Source organism: Sinocyclocheilus rhinocerous, unplaced genomic scaffold (genome assembly GCF_001515625.1).
Source record: "Sinocyclocheilus rhinocerous isolate Xijiao unplaced genomic scaffold, SAMN03320098_v1.1 scaffold115, whole genome shotgun sequence".
NCBI classification, from domain to species: Eukaryota; Metazoa; Chordata; class Actinopteri; order Cypriniformes; family Cyprinidae; genus Sinocyclocheilus; species Sinocyclocheilus rhinocerous.
Window position 1 is genome coordinate 2,629,438 of NW_015650001.1, and position 10,394 is coordinate 2,639,831.

A 10,394-nucleotide genomic window follows, 5' to 3' on the forward strand; every position below is an offset into this window, starting at 1 on the left:
GTATGTGTGTGTGTGTGTATGTATATATATATATATATATGTATATATATATGTATATATGTATATACAGTGTGTATATATATATGTGTATAAAATAGAATAGAATAGAAATGTTGCTTTGGCAGCAAAATGAAATATTAAAATATTTAACTGATATATTTAAGTTAAAGGGGTCATATGATGCGATTACAAGTTTTCCTTTCTCTTTGGAGTGTTACAAGCTGATTGTGCATAGATAAGATCCCTGAAGTTGCAAAGACTAAAGTCTCAAAACCAAAGAGATATTCTTTATCAAAGTTACGACTCTGCCACGCCCCCCTAAAACGGCTTGTTCTAACACTTCGGGCTCTGTCTTTACATTTATTTTGAAAGATGAAGCTTGCGATTATGGTAAGGGGCGTTACATTTCCGACGCGTGCTTGTGGTGTTCGGCCAATCACAATGCCCTGGGTCAGCTGGCCAATCAGAGCAGACTGCTCTTGTCGGAAGGAGGGACTTTGTAGAAAACGATGTGTTTGAGAGAGGCAGGGTATAGAGGACCTACAATAATGTACAGTATTTGAAAAATAATGTGTTTTTTGAACATTAAAGCATGTCAACATATTCTGTTACACCAAATACACAAAATAATGATCTTTAAAAAAGCATCATATGACCCCTTTAAAGTACTAAAATGACTAAAAATGAAAAATAAAGCTGTACAGAAATATAAAAATTACAAAAGCACATAAAATTACAAAAATGTAATAAAACTAAAAATGAAAATATAAACATTAAAGCTAATTAAAAATATTAATAAATACTATAATAATATATACACTATATTAAAACTGGGCTGGAGAATGGTGCAGAATCTGTTAATTTCTAGATTGACAATCTATATTTGCATGTAAAAGGTATTCTCTTACCACAGGTGAGAATGGTAAGCAAATAGGTGCTGGATTAATCCACAAATTGAGGTTATGTAACAGCATATAAATTCTTCCTTGTATGGTTAAACTCTTTTTAATTGCTTGTGTTTTAGTGTCAGATCTTGCTCCTGGGCAGAGCGGAGTGGATGACATGAAGCTGCTGGAGCAGAAGGCTCAACAGCTCGCTGCAGAGGCAGAACAGGACAAACCCAAACCTAAAGACAAGATCCTTTTCGTCAGGTATGCACTGCGCCCTAGTCTGAGGCAGGCCACACTGATCAATCAGAGCATGCAGGCGGTGTGGTACATAAAGCCGGCTCAGAGGCTTATTTAAAGGTTCTGCCCTTGTTTAAAATAAAGTTTCGATTGTACTATTTACATCACTTGACTTTTGTTTGGTTTGTACAGGAGTGACACCTCTCGCAGTGAACTCGCTGAACTGGCTAAACAAGCTAATCCAGATGAGATTGACATTGATGATGATGAAGATGAGGATGCAGAGGATGGGGAACCAGATGGTTAGTTCAGATGGGGCATGATTTTTTTTTTTTCTTCAGCAGCACTTTGATGACTTTCACTGGTGTGTTTTGGAACAGTTGCTTAACTATAGTAGTCTGATCATTTGCATTGTTTCATTGCAGAGGTGCAATTGGAGCAGAAGTCTGTCCCTACTGCTGTCTTTGGAGGACTAAAGGATGACTGAATTTGCCGCAGTTTTAGAGATGATCACAAAACACCTGGATTCAGTAATCAGGAAACAGAGAAATGAATACCAACGTGCTGATGTGAATTCATGTAAATGGCTAAGTGTACTGTAGCAATACCAATTCAGACCGCATGGTGTCACTCTTTGCAGCATTTACATGCTTTCAATTTGTTCATCATGACATTGGGTAGATAAAATGTTAAAGCGCTTGAACTATTGTTTACCCCTCTCGACTGTATATTAAAAGAACATTTAACATGCCTGACATCTGCAGATAATTTATTATCAGATTGCAATACTGTAAACACTCTGAAGGCACTGCCCATAATTGCATGGACACATGGGTGGAGCTTTTCAGATGTTTGTTTGTGCAAACATCTGAATGCTGTGGTTTGAGGAATATGCCAGTTTAAAAAAAGAAAAGAAAACTGCGCATTTGGTCAGTGATGTTACTCTGTCACTGTAAACTTTTATTATACAAGTTACTTCAACTGAAAGTTTAGGCTATTCCGTCTGTAGTGTGATGTGGAGTTATTTTTGAAGTTTTCCAGTCTGTGTTTATATAAATAAGCATAATTGGATTGTTTTAGTTGCAGTACATTTTGAATGCTGTTTCCACTACAAACGAAAAAAGGAAAACCAAAGAATGAAGAAAAACAAATGCCCTGTTCCTCCCTAATTAGATTAAAATAGTTCTCTGAGTTAATCTTCTTACAAAGTTACAGCAGTGGTCTCTTTAACATCATGTGACCTGGACCTTCACTGAATTATGTCCTCTGTTAGGTTTCTCCACAACTGAGCTGTGCTTATGAATCATTTTTGGTGAAAAGTCCTTACTGCATAAGTGCTTACATTGTTTTGGTGATAAACCAGTGACTATCAAACCCTTTTAGTGACATGCTGTGGCCTAAATACTGGTCATTTTATAAAATATCCACAACATCATGCTGGTCAGGCGAAATAATAGGCTATAACTTTGAAACAAAATATACCCTTTTCTCAAACACATGTATAAAAGAAATACAAAAAATTATTTCCAAAAACCCAATAAATCTGGTGCGGTTGACACTATACTCAGTCTAGCATTGTAACGCCGTGACGATTACATGCATTACGCTGTTCATAATGACTAATATTTCCCTTTCGCACACTTCTGGGCAAGTTCTACCTGTCCTGCACCTGTTTCCATGAGTTAAAGCGCCTTCCTACCTGCTGCTCGAGTTCACGTTCTTAGCCCCGCCCCCTCAACATTGGGTCCTAAATTCTGGAAGCTGATTGGATGCCCGGCGGGATGATTGACAGGAGTATGGAGTACCTGGAAATCAGACGCTTACGGAGCGTATCAGCTAGAGAGATGTGGACTCTGAAGCGGCGTCGAAAACAGTGAAACATCCCCGGGAATATCGCTGAATTAGTCGCTCAGATAGACTAAAACATACCTATACGTATGAAAAGAAGACCTAGAGAGGATTAAATTGTAAATTCCATTATTTTTTCTCCGGAACGTTACCCTAAATATCGGCCTTTCGCAGTCCCAATGCTGTGGTCGCGTGAAAGGAGAGGATGACTGTTTGATTTCGTTTCATTGCTCACCGCATCGCCTTCCTCTCTTTTTTTCTGATTTGGACCCGCTATGGTGGACTCGAATGCAATGAGGAAGACTTTTGTGGTCCCGGATATAAAGCCATTGGATCAGTATGATTTGCCCAGAGCCAAAATCTGCGCCAGTGTTGGGTGGCTTCTGGCGAAATCTTACGGCAATGCAGGTAAATACAGTGGCTGTGTGTCAAACCCTAGTGAGCTGCCTACCTAGATTGCTTTTATTTTTCTTCTGAGTCAGTTTAACATGTGTGGGCAGCATCATAATCCAAAACTGCGCAAAATATGCTGTCTGTGACCCCCCGAAATACAGTTTAGCTATGCAGCTCGCTGGGTTATGAGACAGCCATTTGAGTCTAATGTATTTTTATTTCCTTCTCAAATCATGTGCTCTTCTCTCTCTCACCTGTCTGTTTTGAGGCCAGCATTTGCTCATTGTTCAGTGACTGCGGATGAAGCATGTGTGAAGGTGAACAGCGTGTAAACTCAGCATTTTTCACAACACAAAGACCATATGAGAGGTGGAAAGCTGCTGGTTGTGATCCAGCAGTGTCTTGCTGCGATATACATTCAGTCTGGCTCTCTTGAATTACTGCTTTAATAAATTAATAGTCTGATGCAAGGTCTAAAAGTGTGCTTTCCACCCATTTGGCACTGATAACACATGAATAATATGATAAAATGTTTGTATGTATAATGCTATAACAGTCTTATGAGGACAAATCAGTCAGATTCGAATAATTATTATAAAAAATAATAATAACTATAAATAAGTAATTTTAAAATAAACAAAATTCTTAAATAAAACTAATTATGCCTTAATATGAGAGAGGATAAAATGTGTCCTTGTTTGCCCGTGATCATTTTCCATGTGGGCTTAATCCTTGCAGTAGACATGTTGTTGTCTGGGAATTATGATATATGATGGGAAGAAATGTAGTAGTTTTGAGCTGAATATGAATATATATGTGTTTTGTGACACCTATGTGTCATGAGGCGTGCACACACCCACGATCACGAACCCTTTTGTTAATACGCCCACAAGAGCACTTACAAAGATGCAGGAGGTCTTGGTTTCTGACAGAGCAGAAGACTGGTAATTACTAAAATGCTTAGTATGTTTAATTATTTGCTTTGGAAGTATGCATATATGCTGATGCTTTACGTGCATGGATAGTTCACATGGCGTGAAGCAGTGTCCTGCAGTGTGATGCCATAGCATCGCTTCCACTGCTGCTTATTAAAGTATATTAAAATATTTGTTTTGTATTAAAATACAAGTAAAATTTAAAGTAAAAATAGGCGTTAATAAAATATGCAGTGAATATTGGAATGAACTTCCAGAACAGAAATCTGAACATTGAATAAAGCCAGGTTCAGAATTCATATATTGAATATATTGAACAAGGCTTTTTCTTGAGTTGGTCACTTCGAAAAATCCTGTCAATAAAAAAAACAAACAAACAAACAAAAAAACAAATAAATTATAAAATTTCACCAAGTTTTTTTTTTTTTTTTTAAATAAAATAAAATACAAATGTGAAGTTTGTGTTTAGGTGCTGCTGAAGTGGAGATTTCTAAATCATTTTGAGAAAAGAGCCATCAAAGATATGCACTGTAATTAAAACCTATCATGCAAATATATGAAGTGTAATAAAATAAACACTTAAATGTGTATTTTGTATGTTTTCTCTCCACTAGTCAGAATGAAGACAAGTTATGGAAGCGAAATAGACCGAAATTTCAAAATTGACCAGTGCATAGAAAAAACAAAACAATTGTTTTGCCTGTAGTGTCTTGTCATTAAAAGAAATGGTCCCAGACACAGTCCCAGTGTCAAAAATATGCATTTTCATTTTTAACATTCAAATTCATTCAAAAAATGTCAATGTCATTTGTCAACTCAATTTATTTCCCACTGTGACCATGCAGCCTTGCATACTTGCATACTCTCTTGCCCTTTTTCTCTTTTGGACTTTTAGTTAACATCAGTATTGGTTATTGGATTTTAAAACAAGCATGAGAATATTTTTTCATTAGGCCTAGCTGATGCATCACTCGGTCTATTTGCACGGTGTATAATCTCCGTGTTCCCTTCACAGTCAGATGAGAAGGACCTCAGTGTATGGTGAGGTGCTCTGTGCTCACGAACAGTTCACTGGCCTGCGAATTGAAACTCACAAGTAAAAGATTTGTTTTTCTTTCTGGGTGCAGTAGACGGGGTAGTGAGTGTGTTTGTGTGATCTTGGATTGTTTTCAAAAAGCCCCATTGTGTTCACCTAATGAACCACTGTTAATTCAGATTGTAAGTCTGCATTCCTGTACTTGCTTTAGTCCTTGAGCCTGTTTAGAGTTGTCGTGAGCAAGCGCACAAACTGCAGACCTAGATTTAACGGTTCTCCTTACTCATAACGTTTAGCTCCGAAACGGGTGGAGAATTAGAAGATAATTAAAGCTGTTTCGTGTTTGCATGAGTAATGTAATCTTCAATCTGCAGTCTGTCATTTTCAACTAAACGAGTTTCGATTATGCAGTGGCGTGACCTCTGTTCTAAGGTTCTTCTAGAACATCAAGTTTATTGCATCAAGGGAAGTCAAAAATAACTCGTATATAATAAATAACAGAACATAAGCTAGAGCTATGCTGTTGCATTCCTGATAAGATGTTTCTGTCTGATGTTTTTGCCATAGAATGCATTGCTTAGTGCAAAAATGGCAAACGAGGTGAGAAAATAAACGTTTTATTATTAAAATTATTGATAAAAGTTCAATGTAATTAAAAATGTATTAGCCCATTTTTTCTAATATTTGTGTGTAATGTGTATTTTTGTGCCTACAATAGTATCACGCCGTTAGCTTAGTATTAGTAACAGCATTGAAATGGTGGGAAAAACTACATTACCCATGATTCTGCAGAGAAATCTGCACCAATCAGAGAATTGCAACAAGTGAATTGCACCAAAACAACACTTTACCACCCACTCCTATGAAGCACTGTGCATGCTTGCAATAAATGTAAAATACATTTTTGTATGGTAATATATATATATATATATATATAACATCTTTATATCAATAGTTTTGTATTTCTACGTTTTTGATTTGATTGTAATCGCAGTGCTTTGTAGTTCTTTCCCTCATTAATCTGTTAAGCACACAGTCTTGTCCCTTTATCTTTTTGGCAGATTTACAATTACATTTAGCCTATTTTTGCTTTGAATCGAAGTTTGTAATGTTGCGATACACCTCGTAACTGGTTGGTTTGGTTTATGACTTATATCTCCTTAACTAAGACTTTTAAAAATCTCTATGGGAAAAATACTTAGGGAAGGCTGCTGAAAAAAGGGGCGGGTGCTATGCACTCTATTGGAATCACTGGTAAGTCTTCCGTGTGTAGTGTTATTTGTATGGTGTGTGGAGTTTCTGCCTATGTAGAATCTTCCATCTATTTAATTTATGAGATTACCTGATGGCCATGATGCTGTCTTACTAGGCAGCTGCCTATGAAAGAAGCAAACAGTGAGGCAGCTCTCTAGTTTTTAAGCAGAGCTAATGTTTCAGTCACAATATGATCATGCTGAATTAAATATAGAAACACCTTAAACTTCTAGAAAATGTTCCTTTTTTTGCAGATTATCCGCCACACATAGTTAGTTAGGATCTGCCCTGAGTGTGAGAAACCGTCATCTCCTTAATTCACCTGGTTGATGTGTAATTAAGTTGTGAACGCCAGTGTGTGGCACTTCTGTTTGTATTCACTCCCTGCATCAATAGCAGACCTGCGCAACCACACCCTCTGGTCAAAATGTGCCCGGTCTGGCACACAGAGTCGAGTCGGAGAGAAATCTTACCAGATTAAAGAGGTTTGGCTGGAGTGATGGCTGTATTTTAGCGTTGAGACGTGACTGTGTGTGTGTGTGTGACTTTAGAGGTCTGATCCAGCGCTGCACATGATTCCCTGCTTGAACCCGATGACATCTTCGCTTTCACAGCGAGTCTGAGATGTAGCCCTCCTATTTATACCAGAGCCCCGGCCCTACGCTGAGCTGTAACCCACGCTTTTAAGGCATACTGTGCTGCTAATTGCTACCTGTGTTATCAGCAAGGCGTCTGTGCGAGTGAGTTTTTTGGCTTCACTCTGGATGAACTCGGCTCAATAAAAATCTATCCTTGGAGCGCTGTCCTATATGCAGGAGCTTTGAGTTCAATTACAGCCTGAATGCAGATGATGAGATTCAGCCGAGGCAAGCTTGACCATTACTGTAGCTTTTACTCTGGGGTTAAGGATTTTTCAAAACCTTTAACATAGCAAGCTTTGTTGCAAGTATTTGTGTTATGAATGTGAATTATAACTAAAAAATAGCCAGAAACTCACCATGCCTTGAAAAAAAGAAAAATCGAGACAAACATTTTTTAAAAAGAAGCCTGTACACTCTAATAATGAAAAATAAATATTGAATTCAAGATTTAAAAAAAAAACACTACTTTGATGAAAAAGTAGCAAAAATGTTGACCTTTTGAAAATGTTTGCCTTTTTTCATGAAAGTAGTGGTTTTTATCTTGCATTCAATTTTTATTTTTACAGAACAATGTACTAAAAAAAAAACAGTTTTTCTATGCATTTTCAAAAAGTTTTGCATACAGACAACATTGTCAAAATGACAAGTTCACAGATCCACAAAAAGACTAAAAATGCTGTATTCATGCCAGGCTAGTTGATGTTACTTTGTAAAGAAACACTGCACACATAACTATAAACTGAACACGTGATGCGTGAATTTTCACAAATTCACGTTTTTTGTAGTTTACACAAAAACAAATGTGCACGCAAAGAAAGATCGTGTGGTTTCAGGAACAGCAGTAGTGTTGATGCAGCCATGTCAGGGAGACAGTGTGTGTTTCAGTGGGAAAGCAAAAGCACTTTATTTGGCCTTCCGGAAGTAAATGCAATTAGGAATCATTGGTTAAGATTTATTTACAACAGAACAGCACAACCCAGATGTTCGAATTTGTGCAACGCATTTTATGGACGACAGTTTTTTGAACCTAGAAGAGTACAAGGCTGGCTGTGCACATATTCTGTTACACCAAATACACAAAATAATGATCCTTAAAATAGCAACATATGACCCCTTTAAAAGTTTTCCATTTTTAGCTGAAAATGGTGTCGTGTAAATGCCCCCTTAGAGTGTGTGGGCTTCTTTTTTTAAGTTTTGTCATCATAATTGATAATTCAAATCATGTAGATTCTTTGATGTATTATTTACTTATGTATTATATACTTAAGTTATTATTATTATTTATGTACATATTGTTGTAGTTGTAATTATTGTAGAAAATAAAAAAATTTACTACTGGGGCTGTACCTTTTAAAAAGAGACTAATGTGCACCTTTAAGGTAATAATATGCACATTTTAGATGTAAATAAAGTACAAAAGTGTACTTTTTGAAAGGGTATCACTCCAGTTTTGTACCCATGTACAAATAACTAGTAACTACAAGTACTCCAAACACCTTAGCAGCTGTATAACAATGCCCTGGCAGTGAATTTTTCATGCTTAGGTGCTACTAATATTGTCTACAGAAAATGTAAAAATGTAATTTGATTTTCATACCGTAAGCCACAGCTTCATTCTGGATGAATTTGGATGTAATCCTTGGAGCTCTGTCCTAGTTGTAAGAGCTTTCAGTTCAAGTACAGATTGAACACAACTGATAAAATAAACTGATACTGATTTCAAGCCAAGCTTTTAGTAGGGTAAACCTATAGCTGTGACATTGATGCTAGTACATCTAGTCCTGTAACAAAGTTTTACGCACATCAGCAAAAAAAAAAAGTTAAACAAAACTAATGCAACACGTATCTTTAACACTGCCTCCTCAGATGGCAGAATTGTTCTTAATCTCCCTCGATTACCATAAGGAAGAATAAGACGCTTTCACTGATAAAGTGTTCTTCACCCATGAATGTTTAAGGACGGCCAGTGTTGTTATGACCCGATATGCTCGTTCCTCTCTAATGGTCGTGTGAGCGTTTCGCCTGTATTAGTCATGCTGGAATCATCAGTGTGTCACTGCATTGACTCAACAGGTGAGGTGGCTCAGAACGGCTGTGGCCTTTGTTTGTTTTTTATCATGTTGTTTAGGTAATTACTTCAAGAACACGCCCTTAAAATCTGAATTCTTCATAATGAAAGCTAAGATTAGAACGAGAGTCCAGTGGCATTGTCTTGTCTTTTTAACCAGTGAAGTTTGGACACAAAGTGGCCACTTGCAGTTTCTTTTTGGTTTGCTGACTCCGCTTCCTGTGTTGGTGTTTTTCAGAGATATGAAGAACGCTTTGTTTGAAGGCATAGGGGAGCGCGGGGCACAAAGTAACGCGGGGTTAGTTGTAACACACGTGGTTTGAATATTTCCACACATGCTAGCATAACAAAATTTACAGTATTTATTAGTTACCATATCAATATTATATATTAAAAAAAAAGTGTGCCAAAATTCAAAAATCTTTTGAAGATATCAATGAACATTTATTTTACCATAGTAAAATTAAAATTCTGGCTTAAGTAGATTTTTCATCTCTGTTTTTATTAATAATTTAAAATTAGACAAATCTGCTATTATTTTAATCTCCAATCTGTTATTTATCAGTTTAGATAGTTTTTTTAATGCTTGTACAGATGCTGGTCAAATCACAACCACAGCCTTCAAAGTAAGAAGTAAATTAGGAAAAGTATGTATTTTTTATTTTTTTTCAGAACCATTAACCTGACTGAAAGAAACAGCGCATCTGGTAAAAGATTAAAAGCCAGTTTGTTTAACATCAGTCAAGATGACTTTACTGAAGTGTGCCATGTTTGAGGTTTTACTAAATTACTACTTTATTCAAAGTATGCTTTTTAAAATGTACTGTTCAAAAGTTTGGATGTCAGTGTGATTTAAAAAAAAAAAAAAATTATTTAAAAGAAGACTTATGCTCATCAAGGCTGCATTTATTTGATCAAAAATACATTACAAAATATTAGAGAAATATGTGAGTTTGTGTATTTCAGGGAAAATATTGTATGTGTGTGTTTTTTATGAGTTCATTAATTGGAAAAACCAAATCGAATATTTGTATGTTTTAAAAGGTAAAAATAAACTACCAAAAATCTGAAAGGTGATCTAATATATATATA

General features: G+C 36.3%; 2 protein-coding genes across 7 annotated transcripts in view; both read left to right on the forward strand.

The window, feature by feature from the left end:
- The window catches only part of xab2 (XPA binding protein 2), a 20,351-nt gene extending 18,472 nt beyond the window's left edge, over positions 1 to 1,879 (forward strand). For all 3 annotated transcript variants that reach the window (XM_016516212.1, XM_016516210.1, XM_016516211.1), the window contains 3 exons: positions 1,025 to 1,151; positions 1,320 to 1,429; positions 1,553 to 1,879. In XM_016516212.1, the coding sequence (XP_016371698.1) occupies positions 1,025 to 1,151; positions 1,320 to 1,429; positions 1,553 to 1,614 (299 nt within the window). In that variant the 3' untranslated portion in view covers positions 1,615 to 1,879. The remainder of the gene's footprint in view (positions 1 to 1,024; positions 1,152 to 1,319; positions 1,430 to 1,552) is intronic.
- Positions 1,880 to 2,931: 1,052 nt separating this feature from the next.
- LOC107711256 (calmodulin-regulated spectrin-associated protein 3-like) overlaps positions 2,932 to 10,394 on the forward strand; it is a 39,499-nt gene continuing 32,036 nt past the window's right edge. For all 4 annotated transcript variants that reach the window (XM_016516213.1, XM_016516215.1, XM_016516214.1 and 1 more), the window contains exon 1: positions 2,932 to 3,383. In XM_016516213.1, coding sequence (XP_016371699.1) covers positions 3,251 to 3,383 — 133 coding nt within the window. In that variant the 5' untranslated portion in view covers positions 2,932 to 3,250. The remainder of the gene's footprint in view (positions 3,384 to 10,394) is intronic.